Source organism: Syngnathoides biaculeatus, chromosome 5, assembly GCF_019802595.1.
Source record: "Syngnathoides biaculeatus isolate LvHL_M chromosome 5, ASM1980259v1, whole genome shotgun sequence".
NCBI lineage: Eukaryota > Metazoa > Chordata > Actinopteri > Syngnathiformes > Syngnathidae > Syngnathoides > Syngnathoides biaculeatus.
In genome coordinates, this window is record NC_084644.1 from 5023166 (window position 1) to 5041953 (window position 18788).

General features: G+C 46.4%; 2 protein-coding genes across 4 annotated transcripts; both read left to right on the forward strand.

The window, feature by feature from the left end:
• Positions 1–362: 362 nt before the first annotated feature.
• Positions 363–7001, forward strand: zgc:66448 (uncharacterized protein LOC327401 homolog). Its single transcript, XM_061820806.1, has 2 exons — positions 363–776; positions 1034–7001. The coding sequence occupies exons 1-2, from the start codon at positions 431–433 to the stop codon at positions 4291–4293; spliced, it is 3606 nt and encodes a 1201-aa protein (XP_061676790.1). The 5' UTR covers positions 363–430; the 3' UTR covers positions 4294–7001.
• A 1246-nt stretch (positions 7002–8247) lies between these two features.
• On the forward strand, positions 8248–18200 carry si:ch211-261d7.6 (zinc finger protein 184). 3 transcript variants are annotated; one of them, XM_061820409.1, is made up of 3 exons: positions 8262–8834; positions 11095–12627; positions 16951–18200. In XM_061820409.1, the coding sequence occupies exons 1-3, from the start codon at positions 8696–8698 to the stop codon at positions 18045–18047; spliced, it is 2769 nt and encodes a 922-aa protein (XP_061676393.1). In that variant the 5' UTR covers positions 8262–8695; the 3' UTR covers positions 18048–18200. The 3 variants fall into 3 exon arrangements, with proteins under 3 accessions (XP_061676394.1, XP_061676393.1, XP_061676392.1); XM_061820410.1 differs by lacking the exon at positions 11095–12627 and having other exon boundaries at positions 8248–8834; XM_061820408.1 differs by lacking the exon at positions 16951–18200 and having other exon boundaries at positions 8581–8834; positions 11095–16890.
• Positions 18201–18788: the final 588 nt, after the last annotated feature.

Sequence of the window (18788 nt, forward strand, 5' to 3'; positions counted from 1 at the left end):
CCGGGTCCTCAGAACTGTGAGGCCTACGATTTACCATCTGATCCACTGTGGCGCCCCTTCCTCACACATTCTGATAACATTCATGGTTGGTTAATTGCTGATTGTAAATTGGTGAAAGCAAATTTTTTAATCAAGCGATGCACTAAATTGGAGCCCCCCCCAAAAAACAAACAAACAAAAAAACCCAAGACAATTTTTTAATACATGTGGTAACTACGTTTGTAATCCTGATTGCCATTTTTTTTTTTTATTCAATCGTGACCTAAATATTCGCATTTCCTCACTTTATCGCGTTTTAAGGTATATCGGATGGTAACACCGCAGTTTTATTTTGAAAACGAGGAGCGGAAACGTCATTTCCTCGTGCAGTAGCTGAATTCCGCGAGCCTGTCGTTGCCCGAGTCCAGGCGAGGGGTTGCATGGGGGGAATATGGCGGCCATATCCCCACCGGAGTCTTCGGAGCGACACAACTCCCAGGCGGAGGAAGTGCAAATATCCGGGGCCGGGACGGACCCCGAAAAACTTGAAAGCACCTCCGAGGAGAGGGAAGAAAGCTCATTCCACCCACCGCGGGAAGCTCGTAGTAGCGGGCTCAGCGGGAACGGCGCTTCCTCGCCCGGCCATTCTGAGGTTATTGAGTCGGGGGCTGGAGGCGACCAAACATGTAATTCATCGGAGCCAAAAATGGCCGAGTCACCGGGAGACGAGCAGCGGCCCTTGGACTGCCCCGAAGACGACGGTCAAGAAGAGGCTGACTCCCACGCGGAAGAAAATAGTAGGTTTAGGCTAGCGGCGTTGTACTGAATTTGACTGAAAAGCTTTAGCCTTCACATTTACCACTAGAACTGCTTTCGCCCCGTCCCCCCGTCCCCAGTACTAGTGTGGACTGTAGGCTGGTATACAATCAAGCTAGCCACTGACATTTTTGCCATAGACTTCCAGTTAACTTTTTTTTATTATTTCATTTTGTTTCCACTTAAAATCTTCTTTAAGTCATTTCGTCAAACCATTAACTCTCATTTCAATTTTCAGTTCCACAGACTACAGCTAAAGGTCTTCCCGGCGCAGAGGAGCTTCACGAGAAGGTCGGCGGACCGAGCTCGGTGAAAGGACCGTCCGAGAACCCGGCAGAAGATGCGGGCTCGATAGAGTACGTGGTGGAAGACCACGGCCGGGGCGACAAAGGGCGCGACGCCGGTTCGGCGCCCAAGCCGAAAAAGAGTCGCATGGTCTGCAAGGAGTGTGGAATATCGTTCTCCCGCCGTGAGATGTTCTACCTTCATCGCCACAATCACGTGCGCAAGGATGAGATTGTTCCCCTCACCTGTAAAGTGTGCGGCGTTTCCTTTAAGGACCGCCGCAGCCTCATGAAGCACAAACACGTGCATAAGGAGGAGGAGGAGGAAGAGGAAGAGGAGCCGGAGGCGACGTCAACGTTGGATGAGGATGATCGTTTCCAGTGTGCGGAGTGTGACAAGGTTTTCCCCACGGTGCAAAAACTGCGCGTCCACCAATGCAACGAGACCGACGAGAAGCCTTACCACTGTTCGCTGTGCCGCAAAGAGTTCCAGTTACGGTGCTCCGTGGCCATGCACATGCTGACCCACTCGGAAGAGGACAGCTGGACGTGCGAGGAGTGCGGTCGCAGGTTCCGGGACTACAAGAGGTTGCGCTGCCACCAGCGATGCCATCCGGTCCTAAAACCCTACGAATGCCCGGAGTGCGGCATGGCCTTCAGATACAGTTCCGTCATGGAAGACCACCGGCGCAAGCACAGCGACCAGCTACGCTCTTACCTATGTACCGTGTGCGGTAAAACCTTCAAGTACAGCAGTCTCCTTCAACAGCATCAGTATCTTCACACCGGTGAGAAGCCCTTCCGCTGTCCCGAATGTGGTAAGAAATTTGCCTTTGCTCAAAATATGAGGGCACACTGTCGCCAACATAGACTGCACCGAGCCAACCCTCTTCCCTCTACCGAGCAGCCCAGCGAGCAGACCCCGGCGCAGGCGGAGCAACGGAACGAGAACGCGCACCAGAGTGACGGACCGAAACGCACTTTTAACTGTCCCCTCTGTCCCCAGACCTGCAGCTCGCCAGCCGCCCTGAGATCCCACATGCATATTCACGAGGTGGAGTATGAGTCACAGGAGAGAAGATTCCAGGCGCCCCCAGAGATTAAAAAGGTTTGGGACAAAGGGTACACCTGTCCGCATTGCCCGTGTACTTACCGCGACGAGATAAGTTTACGATTGCACATATTTAAAACCCATAAGAACGTAGCGCAGGATTGGAACAAGGTGTCGATTTCCCCGCAAAAAGAGCCGAGCCCCGCAGCCGGTGAAAACGCGCCGGCGAAATTCAGAGACGACGACGACGTCGGTCTTAAGCCGTACAAGTGCAGCGAGTGCGGGAAAATGTTCCGGCATCGCTCGGTCTTAGATCTGCACATGCGCATACATTCCAAGGACAAGCCGTACCAGTGCAACGTGTGCGGGAAAGGCTTTCGATTCAGCAGCTACTTGCAGCAACACATCATCATCCACTCGGGCCAGAAGCCTCACAAGTGTCCCGACTGCGGGAAGGATTTTGCTTTCCTGCAGAACATGAGAACGCACCTCAAGCTGCATCAGGAAAAACCCTTCCGCTGCACCAGCTGCCGCAAAGGCTACAGCGACGAGACTCAACTGCAGCACCACATGCTCTCCCATAACGGCGACAAGCCCCACAAGTGTAACCTCTGCGAGAAGAGCTTCGGCTTGGCGTACCTGCTCCGCGACCACCTCAACACGCACACGGGAGAGCGACCCCATCACTGCGCCGAGTGCGGCAAATCTTTCTCCTGGTTGAGCAGCTTGTTAGTCCACCAGAAGATCCACACTCGCAAGAATTTCAGTCCAGTGAATTCTGTCCCCGCTGGCGGAAGGACAAGAGGCAGAGGGAGCCGAGGAAGGAGAGGGGGGAGGCTGATGTGGGGCATGTCTCGAACTGTAGGGAGGCCCCCCCTTTATACCAATTCGGGGGACCTGCCGCAATCTTCCATGATCGCGTCACAAGAGGACTTTCAAGTGCGGATGCAGAAAGTCTTGCTTTCCGAACTACAACCTCCACCTGTCCAGTGGGAGGTGGATGGCGACGGGGTCCTACCGGTCCCGTCATCGCACCAGCCGGAGACGTTTGACAGCCGGCACAGTCGAGAGACCGTGTCCTCCGTCGTGGGCTCCCCTCAGACAGCCGGCCCCTCGGGAATCGACGAGATTCCGAAACGCGGCCGCCCCGCGACGTCGACTTCCTACGGTTCTCGGTACCGCGAAGCTCGCGCGACGCCGTCCTTCGCGGACGGCGCGGCGTTGTGGAGCGGCCAAGCTTCCCTGCTGAGCCACCCGAATAAGGTCGGCCCGGAGCTTCAGTCGCCGAGATGGCCGAAACAGGAGACGTTCGTGCTTCCCGTGAAAAAGGACGCCAAAGTGTGGGATCCTCAAGCAATACCGTTGACTGTTAGCCAGCCCGACAAGCTCTGGACGGAAAGTGAGTCGCAAAAGCCGAGGCCCTCGGGTGCGGCGAGCGCGCCGTCCTCGGCTCAACTAGACCAAAGCATCTCCATCCCAGCATCCGCCGCTGTTGCCCATGGGCTAGCCAGCACTTTGTGGGGCATTCAAGCGCCATTGGGGTCTTCGAACACGCTAACCTCCCCTCAGACACTCGTGAACAGTCAAGACTTCCAGGTTCAGCAGAAGCAGGTGGCCGCTGCTTGGGCCAACGTGCGGAATCCGACCGCTGCGCAGAAACTTCCCATCTCGATCAATCCCTTCCCCCAAGCCGTCGGCACGACGGTCTGGGGCTTCCAAAACAACCCCGTGGGCCCTCAGGTGCTTTTCGCCGGGCAGCTCAAGCCGGGGAGCGGTCAGGACCCGCAGCAGCAACCCGTGGTCACGGCCAATCAGATCATCCTGAACCAGCCGTCGCCGTTCTTCTCCCCGGCGCTGGCCGCCCTCCCGACGCTGACCCTGCCGGCTTCGCACTCCCTACACACCGTCTCGGTCGGCGCGCTCTCCAGGCCGCCGCTCCCGAACATTTTCTTCACGCCGCAGGCCGTCCTGACCGACAGGCCCCCCCTCCCGCAAACCTCGGCCCTACCTCAGCTCGTCCCGCAGGCCGAGGCGCACAAACTCGGGGTCCGTTTGCCTTTCGCCCCCAAGCGGCTCTTTCAGTGCATGGTCTGCGGCTGCTCTTTCCAACGGGAATTGGACCTGCAGCTGCATTACTTGCAGCATGCGCAAGGGGAGGTTTGACACGGCGACGGTAGCAGCGCAACTTTTTTTCTATTCTGTTGAACCTCATTTTGCTCTGATGCTGGCTTGTGCATTTTGACCAGTTTTGGGCATTAGAAGCCACCCCAAAAAAAAATTTTTTTTTTTTTTTTTAAATTGTACAATTTAACTCTAAATAAGACTACAAATCATTTTCTTTTGTGTGCGTGTGTATAGTTTCACTTAAAAAAAAATGCTTTTAATATGTGGTGTGAACGACTTCTAAAGGGTGCGGACCGATCGAGCATTTCATCAACTGCCGATAACCCGATTTAAAAAAAAAAAAAAAAAAAAAAAAAAATGTTTTAATTTGTACGTTCTCGGTCCGGTGCGGAATAATCTGAAAGGTTTATTTCATGTACAGTATACTGCGTGCCTTTGAATCCGGTCTGCATGTCTGCTTTGTTGGTTATTCTAGGCCTAGTTCAGTAGTAAAAGTAGACGGAACAATTATGTCATGGGAGTAAACATATGCACTGAAACGGTGTATATTGAAATCATGAATATTATGGAAGATATCGGCTAAGGAAAGTCTGCACACCCCCGGTTCAAATGCGAGGTTTTGCGTACGAATCAGATCAAAGCAAAAGTTTCATATTTATTTCTCCTATTTTTTATAATCTACTGTCTGTGTTGAAGTAGATTAGTGCCGCCAAGATTTGAATTTGAAGAATTTGAAATGTAAAGTGATGACATTTTCAATAGTTGCTACAATTCGCTGTCTGAAATTCACCGTCAGTGCCACCAGGGGGGGTTACTTCAGGTCAGAACTGAACAACCAGCCAATCGCAGTGAGGCTTTCTTAGTCACGTGATGTCACATAATAAGAAAGCGTAACTGTGATTGGCTGGATGTTCGGTGCTGACCTGAAGTAACCCTGCCTGGTAGCACAGATGGTGAATTTTAGACACTGAATTGTAGCCAGTTGAATTAACGGCGGCACGGTGGCCTCGGAGTTCTGAGGTCCCGGGTTCAATCCCAGACCCGCCTGTGTGGACTTTGCATGTTCTCCCCCGTGCCTGCATGGGTTTTTCTCCGGGCACTCCGGTTTCCTCCTACATCCCAAAAACATGCAACATTACTTGGACACTCCAAATTGCCCCTAGGTATGATTGTGAGTCCGACTGCTTGTCTCGATGTGCCCTGCAATTGGCTGGCGACCAGTTCAGGGTGTACCCCGCCTCCTGCCCGTTGACAGCTGGGATAGGCCCCGGCACTCCCCTGCGACCCTCGTGAGGATAAGCGGCGAAGAAAATGGATTAATGGATAAATTGCCCCTAGGTGTGATTGTGAGTGTAACTGTTTGTCTCAATGTGCCCTGCGATTGGCTGGCGACCAGTTCAGGGTGTACCCCGCCTCCTGCCCATTGACAGCTGGGATAGGCTCCAGCACTACCCTGCGACCCTCATGAGGATAAGCGGCAAAGAAAATGGATGAATTGCCCCTAGGTGTGATTGTGAGTGCGACTGCTTGTCTCTATGTGCCCTGCGATTGGCTGGCGACCAGTTCAGTGTGTACCCCGCCTCCTGCCGCGTTGACAGCCGGGATAGGCTGCGGCACTCCCCCGTGAACCTTGTGAGGATAAGCGGCGAAGAAAGTGGATGAATTAACATTGAAAAGTTACACTGGAATACAACTATGAAATGTGATCACTTTACATTTCAAATTCAAATCCCGGGGGTACTAATGTACTTCTATATTCCCGTGCAGTTGGATTTGAACGTTTTCTTGAGTTAAAAAAAAAAAAAAAAATTGCAGCTTTACAAGTGTGTGGACAAATTTACAGCTGTGTTCAGAATTAATCACATTCATACTCAAATGAGAATTTGAACTGCCGCCCTTTGAAGTCTTGATTTGTCCCCAATAAAGTTCGAGTCGGCTTTTCTTTATTTTTCTTTGTAGCACAAGCCTGAACATTTTTTTTTTTTTTTTTTGTAAACACTGACTGATATTTTGAAATTGTTGATCATTGTTTCTACCTTCAGGCCCCAGTTCCGGCTCCAAAATATGTATCCCACCACCATACTTCACTTAAATGTATTCTGTTCTTTAGGTAATGAGCATTTTCATGTTATTATGGTGCTGTATTTTCTGCCTCGGAAATGATTTTGGACTTTTGTTCCGAATTATTCATTTGAATAATGAGATCCCTGTGATGATGTGGAAATTCTGCAGAATGTGCCCTACTAGAACATTTGAATCATATCCAAAGCTAAATGGTAAAATGTACGTGTTTTGTGATGAATGAACACAGCTGTAGTTGTAATATTTGTGCAACCACATTTTATTATTTACTCGCGCTTTCAGAATTATTTTCTCTCTTAATTTTAAGGCTGCGTCAGTGTTTTTAAATTATCTTGGTCTCACTTTTTCATATATATATTTATCAAAAACCTGGCATTTGAACCAGTGAGTAAACTTTTTTTTTTTACTTTATAAAGTTGTCATAAATTATGTAACTGTCAATCTTTACTGAGAATAAGGACCTTTTAAATTTTAAATTATTTTTTATTCAGCATTAATTTGTGCAAATAAGTCTTCTCATTCACCCAGCCAGTGATCCACTTTTTCTGTTCAGGTTCATTGGTGAATTAGTCACCCTTGCTGTATCATGTAATAATTAAAAAAAAAAACCTTGTAAAATTTGTACATCACAACATCCAACAACATTATTAAAGGAAAAAAAATCATGCCTTTTCTGTCTTGTTTTGCTGAATTATTTTATCATGTTGTATCCATATGGTATATTTAATTGTTGCAAAATATACTTGGGGTAAAAAAGTACAGTTCAGTATTTACTTAATTCAGACATCTGTTGCATATGATTACATTTTTAAAAGGAAATTTGCTTCAGTTTACCACACTAATAGTACAACTCATGTACATAGAAATGGCGTTAACAGACCTCAGCAACTACTTTTGTACTTTTATAATTTGCCAAGCGTTCAAGTCTACTTGCATGTCAGTCAGCTTTGCTTTCACACAAGTACCTTCCTCGGCTTTCCTCCTTTTAACTTAAACATTTGCAAAATGATATTTAAGCACTTTTCATGTACCAGCACGTGAAGACAAAAATGGGACAAATTTGGACCTGCTGAAAGCAGATATCCACCATCTTGATACTTTCGTGGCTGTGAGAAAATATTCCACAAATAAGTTAGAAAGATTATTGTGACACTGTTAAAGTTTGTTTATAAAGGTTTTTTTCTTCATTTTCTAATGAGGTTAATTCACTTGAACAAAGTTTTGTTTACAGTTGTTGTTGTTCACTGTTCACTCTCTGCTCCACTTTTACAGGCTGACGTTTTTTTTTCCCGAAAAAGCAGTCAATAATATTTTCCCAAACTTTATCAGTGGATAAGCCAGAAAACACATTTTTTGGGTGAAATTTTTTGATGAACTTCATCATACAGAACTCTGAACATTGAATTTTATTTTCAAGTGCGAGGAAACAAGTTGAAATTTTCCGTTTGAAATAGGACGTCGCAGAGACAACGAATGTACAATGCGTTTAGCATGTATTTCCCAATTGCGAGTCCTTTGTTCCAAAAACTGATTGACTGAAACATGAATATTTTTATGACAAAAAAAAATCTTTTTTTTTTGGCTATGTTATGATGACATGATATTGTAACGTATTTCGGGAAAAATTAACAAATTTAACAATATGCAAGGTTTCTTGGTAGTACGCATGGTGTTCTGTCTTTCCTTTGCACTTAGCCTTTTTTGGCTTAACAAGTCGAATTAAAAATTATTCATGATACCAGAAATGAAAAAATGTCAAGCTCACGCGACCAGTTTTGATTCGAAATGCCAAAATTTGAGAAAAAAAAAAAAAAAAACCCCGTAATCTAACCTGCAAAGTATGTCCTCCACACGTTTTGGGAGTACCAATATGGCGGCCAACTGGCTTCAACCAATTGACATAGCGCTCGATGTGTAAGTATGGAAGTAGACTAAATTCACATCCACGTAGCATTTCAAATTCAAACCCTGTTCAAATTCAAATCCCGGTGGGACTAGTCTACTTCCATATTTATGCGCTATCCAGTCTTTGTTTTTAAATCAGTGGTCGGTTTGCCTGAGAAGAAAAACCCTTGCGCTCAACAAAACAGGAAGAAGAACAATTAACTTCCGGGTAAGGATGAGTCCTCGGTTGATTCCACGGGTCAGTTAGCCGTGTCCTGAGAGCTTCTCTGGCTTGGAGAAACGTCCTTAAAAATTATCTGCTTATTTGTGGAATTAACTTTACAAACACATGTAGTCTATATTATCTTCCTTTATTCAATGTATTTATCGCGGCGTAAGCATCAATGCTCTCGCCGTTCGGGTAAGGAGCTCGAGTCGAGAGCAAGCTAGCGCTAACATCCCAACCGCACCAAGGATGGAGCAAGTTCCGGCCGTTTTGACGGAAGACGTTCAGCCGGAGAAACAATCGACAGTCATGGATGGGACGTCGGCAAACAACGATTTATCGCCGACCGAAGACACCGCGGACAGCAAGTGCCCAGCCTCTGTTCAAGGTAGAAAACATCACACCTGGTCTCTTGAGCCTAGACTAGCCGTCGTCATTTCCGCGCGTCGCTGCATAACGTTTCTGTGCACGTGCGATTGTCGCCAACGATCATTATGTAGTCGTAAAATTTGGGGCGACTGAACCACCCAAATCCAAGACTGCTCAATAACGCAGTCGATATTTACTGAGCTTTGCTTTCCGATGTGGTGTAGAGCAAAATTGCAGCAGATTGGAAATGCAATTTAAGATAATTCATACGGTTGCGATCAGTTAAGAAAATGCATTTCACCTCCTGCTCTTATGGTTCATTATAATACAGGAGGTGCAAAATCAAAAGATGAAACATCTGTCAATTTGAATCTAGTTACTGTTAACTTTGTGAACACAGATATATTGTAACCCTATGAGCTCATTGCACACTTATATTTCAATGTACATGTTTCTCATTGCAGTTTCATTTTTAGATCACTTAGAAAAACAAACTGCAGCGCTAACAAAGGGCTGTACAAGATGACTGGCATATAATTAGAAACAAAATAGAATACTTGTTCTGCAAGTATTCATACTATTTTGAAACAAAGTAGAATAAACATGCACCATATTGATTGGAAGTGATTTCCCATTTTAAATCTGTATAGTTTAATATGATGTTGCTCAGCTGGTAAAGCGTTGGCCTCACAGTTCTGAGGTCCCGGGTTCTATCCCGGACCCGCCTGTGTGGAGTTTGCATGTTCTCGCCGTGCCTGCGTGGGTTTTCTCCGGACACTCCGGTTTCTTCCCACATCCCAAAAACATGCAACATTAATTAGGACACTCTAAATTGGCCCTAGGTGTGATTTGTGAGTGTGGCTGTGTTTCTCAACTAGTTTAGGGTGTACCCCGCCTCCTGCCCATTTAGAGCTGGGATAGGCTCCAGCATTCCCCGTGACCCTCGTGAGGATGAGCAAGAAAATGGATGGATGGATGATGTAGCTCTACCCTTTCATCTTCCAGCTTCAACTCTTGTGTGAAGGCCAACAATTCTTAGGAGTGATTTTTTTTTTTTTTTTTTTTTTTTTTGGTGAGCTCACACACTGATGTTAGATGAGAAGGTCTGGTACACCGTCCACTCGAAATGGACCCAAAACTGGTCTAACAGGTTGCAGTCAGGACCCGGTAGGGATCGCAACCGGTTACAAATAACCGGTTATAACCGGTTTTCTTTTTTTTTTTTTTTTTTAAACCGTAATCGGACTTTCGAAATCGGTTAAAATTTCCAATCATTTCTTCCGGTTCCGGTACTCCACATTGCGCTATTTTTTCAACATCATTTCCACTTTTTTCAAGTTTCGCTGTTAGAGTAAAGTTGGACTCAAAAGAACATTCAGTTAAATCAAAGAAGCATCAAACATGGCATCGAGGAAACGCTCGGTATAGTTTCATGCCCTTTCTGAAAGTCCGAAAGAAGAATGTTAACATTAAAACATTTTTACCAAAAAAATTACAAAAATGTAACTTACACAAACGAGTGCGTTGTTGAAAGCCACATTCAACAAGCTTGTTTGTCAATATTGTATACAAACTACCCCATCGCCGCGGAGTAAATTAACGATCGACGGTGTAGCGCCGGAGAAAAGGAGTCGGAGGCGGAGTGTCGGACACGGGAACAAAACTTGTTTTATTGGCAGACATCAAAACACTACTCGCATAACGGGGGGAACGCTGTGAACTCGTCACTCCGCACCCCAACTCGAGGTCCCGCGGGTGAATTATGTAAACACCACAATGGTACCGGTTTTAAAACCGGTTAATTGTTTTTTTGCTACAGCTGTTCGGTTAAAACCGGTTATGAAAGTTAGCGTTTTTTTGCGATCCCTACGACCGGTTAATTCCAGTCATGTTGATCCAACATAAAAGCAGATGTTTGAACATTTTGATTAAACCCAAAATATAAACAGGGTGCTTTCATGGAGTATTACAGAAATCAAAGACGATTTACGGTTAATAGAATTTTTGAAATTGGAGGATTTGGACAATTTTACGTTTGACTGGTTTGAAACAATCGCTCATCAAAATAGTTGATTAATTTGATCATGGATGAGATTTTGATTGCGTAATTGTTGCTTAGTTTTTCATTTCTGGAAATTATGCTTTCATATTCTAACAAAGAGTGCCTTTGGAAATGTTTTAGTTTATCATATATACATTTACTGCTGTTGAAATGTAGACAGACTGCACATTTGCACCGGCCTCCCTGAAGGCTTCTTTTCTCCCTTTTCTATGTTTAGAGCTTAGGCTATTCTGCCAAGATTGCGGGGAAGCCTTTGGTGAGGAGGCAGCCTACTTGGACCATCGCAACCAGCACCCCGATGGGAAGTGCGCAATGTATCTGAAGCCGGTGGACTATTCAGATGAGGCTGACGAAGAAGAGGAAAGTACTAGTTCCTGTCAATTATGTACGTTGTCGTTTGCCGATATGAACGAATTCCGGACCCACATGGAAACCCACCGCGTTCAGTCATCTGACACCCAAGAGATTTCTGGCCTCACAAAGCAGAACTCCTTTGAATGCGCTGATTGTGGGAAGAGGTATTCCATGCTAGGGCACTTTCTCAATCATCAGCGCACCCACATACAGGCTTCCAAATCTCTATTTAGTGACTTGGAGGATTTAAAGAAAAAGTCCTTTCAGTGCGAGATTTGTGGGCGGAATTATTCTCGTGCGTCTGCCCTTGATGCCCACCGACGCGGCCATGAAGAAAAGTTATTTAAACGTCAAAACAAGACTTCAAGACGCGCGGCTGATACCGATGAGTCGGCACTCGAACCAGTTGAAAAGCGGAGTCACGGTGCTGCTGAGAAGGTTTTCAAATGCGGTTGTGGGAAAACGTTTCCGACTGGGGTGCGCTTGAAGATGCACAAGCGATTCAGCCACAATAGCAATTGCGTACCAGAAGAAACGACGGGAAAGCTGAAGAAAAACGTTTTCTACTGTCGAGAATGCAGGAAGGTGTTCCATGGCCGTCTTGCCTGGTTCAACCACGAGAAATGGCACGAAAACCACTCGAAAGATTCTCCGAACCGATTTCAATGTGAAAAATGTGGAAGGGTTTTCATGACCCAAACCTTCTATTACCGACATTACCGCATGGTGCACAGCGGCGAGACTCCAGCTAAGTCGTTTCTCCATCAAGTGGACCAACTGGAGAAGAAAAGATTTGAATGTACAGAGTGTGGTCTGAAGTTCTCCAGACCATCAGCCCTTCACGCTCATCAGCTTCAACACACCAATACCTTTGGAGAAACTGAGAAAGTGTCCCAGGTGCATTCTTCTCTGCCACATGAGGAAACTTGGGAGGGAGAACAGAAAGCGACTCAGCAGTTAAGCGATCAATTCCCGGCAGAGAATGTGATTGGTGACGTTAGGATTGAAGATGACCCAGATGTTAATGAGCCTGAAGATGATGTGATGGAGAGTTATGAACCCGGGGACTTCAATGTCCTGGTGATTAGTGCAAGTGAATCAGAGGATGATGCTGTCCAAGACATGAACCCTAACCTTGAATCAGGATCCGGATCTGACCGAGACAACGTTTCATCCAGTAATCTGGTTTCCAAACCAGAGCTTGACTTGAAAATTGTACAGGTGGACTTTGAGCCTCCCAAGGAGCAGCGCCCACCAGCAGCGGAAGCAGCCGAAGACAACGCAGCCAAAGAACGATTTGATTGTCCAGAATGTTACCGGTGGTTTACTAGTGCGGCATCACTGCGGGCTCACATAGTGTGGCACACCTATCGTAAGAGGAGACGTCAGACGAAAGGTCAGTCAGAGGAAGTTTACACACGTGACAATGAAGCCCATACCTTTGCGGCAAGTGATTTTGCAGAGTATGAGATAGAAACTAACCGAGACATAAACCAGGCAGAACTATTAAGGCTGAAAACTTTGACATGCGAGAGATGTGGTACAAAACTTTCACATTTGCCCAACCGATGCGATGATCATTCGCTGTGCCGTAATTGTCAGACTTCGAGCTTAATAAACTACATGAGCAACAGCTCTCTACAGAGGATAGAGAGCATTTCGGCTACTGCAAAAGTATACAATCCAAAGAAAACACTTCTCGGGCCCAAGATTTACCACTGCGAGCAGTGTGGGAAAGGTTTTTGGTCTTTGGGGGCTTATTTGCATCATAAGCAGAGTCCTAGTCAGTGTATAGACGTGAGGCTTCGAACCGGTCTTGCACAACCAGCGCACCGTGGACGTTCTTCCTCCAGCATGAAGGCCGCGTGTCCCGTGTGCGGTAGAAAGTTCCGACACAAGGGAATCATGACGTTGCACATGCGCACGCATGAAAATGGAGATCACAAGTGTGACATCTGCAGCAGATCGTTTCGCCTTTTTTCCAGTCTGATTAGACACCAAGTTGTGCATAATGAACTCCTGCCGCCGCCTTGTAAATCTTTTCAGCACCAAGTAGAGCAAGTACAAAAGAATACGTACAGCTGCCCCGACTGCGGTAAGCTGTTTTCTCGGGCCAAAGCGCTTCAGTTTCACATGAGGTATCACGGAAATGAGAGCGGGCATTCGCCATCGCCACCCAGGTCTTGTGGTAGACAGGAGGACCTTCAGTGTGGCACGTGCCTCAAGTATTTCGGCAATAGGGCCTCCTTGCGGATGCACAAAAAGCAGTGTCTTCCAAAAGAAGAGAAATTCGTTGCTGAGACAGGAAGCCGAAATAATAACGAGACAGGGAAATTATCCAAGGTGACTTCTGAAGACATCACGGCGAAGTTACCACTTAAAGTTAAAAATGAAATGGAGGAGGGAGAGGGGGAATGTCCAAATACTAGTGATGACAGCGATTTCAAATACAAGTGTAACAAGTGTGAAAAAAGCTTTTCAGTTATTGGCGCGTTGAACTTGCACAAAAGAATTCACGCAAGGGGTTACAATAAAGTCGCAAAAGCAACCTTGTCCTTAGCGCAGAGTGAGGAAGCGTTAAGGAAAGATTATCCATTTCCGTGCTCAGAATGTGGGAAGCGATTCTTGTCCAACTCTGCCCTCGGCTCTCACAAACGATGGCATAAAAATGACAAACTGCTCCATCTTAAAGAACAGGTTTCCGACCTCTGCCCGAAGCCGTACCAAACGTCCGCACGGCAGCCTCAATCTGACATAAAACCCAAGACTCGCCACGCATATGAGCAAAGCAACCCTCCGGAAACGAGAGATACCGAGACGGGTGACAACTCGCTCAAAGCGGACCGGGTTATGAACGACGGGGGCGAATCCGTCTCGATGACGACGATCGAGAAAAATTACCAGTGTCCCCTCTGCTTGGCGAGCTTTGCTAAAGCCAGGGGGCTTCGTGCCCACACGTGGCAAGCCCACTCTAAGCGTACAGAAAACAAAGCGAGGCGGGCGTTTGATGCGCAAAGCAGAAGCGTAGCCGCGAGCTGTGAAAGACTTTCACCAAACACTGACACTCCTCCTTTGGTTGTCACAAAACGTGAGTGTGGACTTTACTGTGAATCTGCTGCCAGACTCCCTGACCATAAATTGTGTCCCGCGTCTGAACCGGTGGCCCAGGCTCCGGAGGCCTTAGCTGAGGTCTTGCCGGCTCACAGCCACCTTTTGGAACCAATCGTCAAATGTCTCTTCAAGTGTGGGAAGTGCGGCAAAGACTTCCAGACCGAGGGGCAGTTAGAAACTCACAAGACCAAGTCGAAGAGCAGGCCGTTTTGCTGCGCCCTGTGCTGCAATGCCTTTCTAACGGAGAATCAGCTGCAGCAACACCTCGCTTGGCACGACCAGGTCCGATTTCGGCTCCCGAACGAGGTCCGCTTTCGCCTCAGTGCTGCTTTGACCGCAAAGTCCTTTCTCCCTCACGTGCCAAGCAAACTAGCTCCGAACCAAGAGAGCCACTCGGTCGGTAGCGGCGACGGCTCTCTTTTATCGTCCAGGTTGTGGAACCAAAAATGTTTGCGTTGTAAAAGTGCCGCGTGCGATTGCGCCGGTCCTCCTGCGACCGCCGCCGACTTCAAATCCCTTTCGAAACATGACAAGGCATCTAGTGGTGATGGTGAGGGCCCCGCAGCCGTTGTTTCAGGAGATCGAGATTCCCTTATTTGTCTTGAATGTGGAGCTACTTTTAGTCAGGAAACTGATTTGCACCAGCACTATACCAAACATGCGCAAAGCGTGTACTAAAACATTTTGTTTACATGGAAAGCTACATGGAGGCTTCTGCTATTTGTTTTGGTCGAGAAGATCCCTTCGTATGTACGTCGCTATACTAATTTATGTGTCAATTCTCCGCTTCCAAGACTTTCCAGTATACCGAACTCGTATTGTTTAAATGTTACCAACGGCACTTTTTGCGTGGCACTTTTTAAATACCTTCGACACGCCTCACGTTTTGGTCTCAGTGAAGCACGCTCACGATTCTTAAGTTAAAAGTCGGAGGTAATAGTTGTATCTATTTTTCTGCTGCCATTTAAAAATTTTAATGCCATATTGGCAGAGCCAACCCATTGTATGCACTGTTCATTTAAAACGAAAGAAGAAAAAAAAAAATCCTGACATAGTGCGCTAATATTGTCAGTCTAAAAAATGTACATTATGTACAGCTTGTTTTGCATGAGTTTGCAACTAAGCCCCGCCCCTTTCCATTGTTTATTTCTATATTGTGGCAAGCTATTTATTGAGCAAATGAATATGTGGTACTTGTATTCATTTGGGAGGGTTCTTGATTACTTTGTCGCTTATTTTGGGGGGAAAGATCTGTGGAGTAATTATGAATGGAGCTATTTTTTCCTTAGGGTGATCATATGCCTTTGCCTACATGTTTACATCCTGTTTCTGAAGCTAAAATAAAGGGATCCATTGTAGTCTGAATTAGTGGCTTGTGTAATCACTTCACACCACTTGACACTAAAGCTCGTGTGAAAAAAAAAAAATTAAAATTGCGTAATATTTGATGAGTCATCTAGACATTTAAATCTTTTGCTGACTTACCGTAATATCTGGACTATAAGCCGCACTTGATTATAAGAGTCACCCGGTACATTTTTAACCTATTCATGGGACATCATGATTTTCACGCATTATATCCTTCTGTATATCAAATATTTAAGTGTTTTATTCTGATTCTGGTTTTTGGGACGATCTACTAAGAAAACCCAAGTACCCTCTCGCGGGCAGCGTACCGTTTTTGGGACGAGATTATAAATGAGTAAAGTTATCATATAACTTAACCATAAATGAAAAAGAAGTGTTATTTCCTTGATTGTGGCATGTTAAAATACTCTAATACCCGAAGACAGGATGACCTTATTAGAGAAAATAGCAGCTAATATAACCCTAACCCTAAAGTTGCCATTTATAGGCCAGAAATTACAGTACTGGGTTTATGACATTTTGTTGGGAATCCTACCTAAATACAGCCACCAAAATACCAGAATACCCCAAGACAGGATGAGCTTTTTAGAGAAAATAGCGGCTAACCTAACCTGACCCTAACCCTAAAATCACAGTTTATAGGCCAGAAATTACGGTACTGGGTTTATGACACTTTGTCGGAAAGCCTACTAAAATACAGGCACCAAAATACCCGAATACCCCAAGAGAGGTTGATCTTATTCGAGAAAATAGCGGCTAACCTAACCCTAACCCTAAAGTCGCGGCTTATAGGCCAGAAAGTACGGTATTGGGTGTATGACACTTTGTCAGGATTCCTACCGAAATAGAGGCACCAAAATACCCGAATACCCCAAGACAGGATGAGCTTATTAGAGAAAATAGCGGCTAACCTAACCCTAACCCTAAAATTGCGATTTATAGGATGGAAATGACGGTATCTTCTCAGTCCTTCACTGTAATCCACAAAGGTATAATCAATTCAACGGGATTTTTCTTCTTGTTTTCTGAAAAACATTCCAAATGACCTGTTCGGTTATGCGCATAAGGCTAACGATTTAGCAATCGAAGTCTGCTGACTAATATACGTCTTAACACCTGTGAGCGAAGAACTCTTCTGCGACTAAATGTGCGTAATGACCTTTTCTCACCTTTACTGAAAGCGCTTTCCAAAATGCTCATTAAATACCTTCTTTAACCGTGCATTTCCCCCTATTTCTAGCCAAACGGAGCAAAGTTGCGCAGGATCGCGGACCGGCGTCAACGACGACGACTTTGGAAGACTCGGGCGCCCCGAGGACGGTGCAGAAAGACGACCGGGACATTAAAGTGGAAGGGAATGTTGAATCTGAGAAAAATTTCCAAACGAGCGCCGATGACCCTAACATGAGAGGTTCATCGCCAACTGAAGGCTCAATGAAATACGTGTACAAGTGCCAAATATGTGGGAAGGTTTATATGTATCTGCTCTCTTTTCAAAAGCACCTAGAGCTGCATACAGGAGAGGCTCCTACACCCAAAAACCCGATTGGCGAAGGCGCCCGTAAGTACGAATGCCCCGTTTGCGCGATGGAATTCTACAGGAAAACCCGTCTCCGCAGTCACCTGCTGACTCACGTGTCCCGAGAGGTCCACAAGTGCGATCAGTGCAACAAGACTTTCGACAGCCTCAGTTTGTGGCAGGTTCACGAAGAGTTCCATAAAACGAGGCCCTTTTGGTGCCTCAGCTGCTCCAAGGGGTTCATGCAAGAGGATTACCTGAACCGACACCTGCAACGGCACCACCTGGGCCACTACAAGTGCTTCATTTGTTCCAAACGGTTCTTAACGTCACGTCTGTTCCGCGATCACCTCGGCAGCAGCCACGCGTCATCGCCGCTCGTCACAGGCGGCGCAGTTCTAAAAAAGGCCGGCGACGAAAGCGTGACGGAAGACGGGAGCGCGCTGACCGCGGGCGACCGAGATGAGCGAGAACCGCCGACGTTCGTAGAAACGGAAGTTTTGCAAACGTCTGGAAATTTGGAGAGCTCCGGAGAGTTTTCTCAGTCGGTGTCCGATTGCGGGGAGACGGCGCAGCGGCCCCCAAAATCACCGACCTCGCCTGCCGGTGAGGAACTGAGAAACGTAGGACAGTCACAAACGACGCAGGAGGTTAGCGGCGGTAAGCAACCGGAACAAAACCAACGCGGAGGCTATCGTGAGCATTGGGAATTTGAATGTTTTGAATGCGGGATGGGCTTCGACGACATAACCCCGCTTCATTTGCATTACATCAAGCACGCCACCGGGGACGTGCCGTTTCCTGACGCCGAGGGGTGAACGTCACTTAAATCCCGTCCGTTTTTAATTCCACAGAGACTTTACCGACAGCGGGGGCCTGCCTTTTCACCAATTTAGAGGGGTAGAAAAATGAAATTGTGATCAAAGTAATTGACTTTCTCATGTTTTTAATAAACTGTCTTGTCAATGTTTGATTGCTTTTCATTATTCCACACAGTAAATAGTTACAAATAAGTGAAATTGTGTTCGGGCTTCCCTGATTGGAAGATTTTCTGTCATGGTTTTATCTATTTTTGTTTCATGTTTTCCAGTTCTATGTTTTTCATATCTTTGGTCCTCAGTTGACCCCCCCCCCCCGTTTACATTCACCTTCTACCTCGTGTCGACCAATCAGGGCCCTCGTGGCGCTTGTAACCTTCAGATTTTCCTCATTGTCTCGTCAGTTTGTCTTTAGCGCCCTGGTCCCTTTCACTTCTTGCCACGCCATCGTTGATGTCACGTTTGAGTCGGTCGCTTGTCACCGCTCGTGTTTTGTTTCTTTTCTTTTTAGTTCCCTTGTTGCTTTGGTTTGTTCGTCTCCCCCCCCCTCCCCCATGTGCCTTTTTTTTTTAATTTATTAACTACCATTTTGTTTTCTTCTCACACTTAGTTCCTCCAGGTTTCATCTTACTTTCCTCGTTATTCACAAACTCCAATCCTGACAATACAGCAAACAACTTAAATGAGCTGCCATCGTTCATCCCTGTCATTGACTGGTCAGTTGAGGGCGTGGGTCTCAAA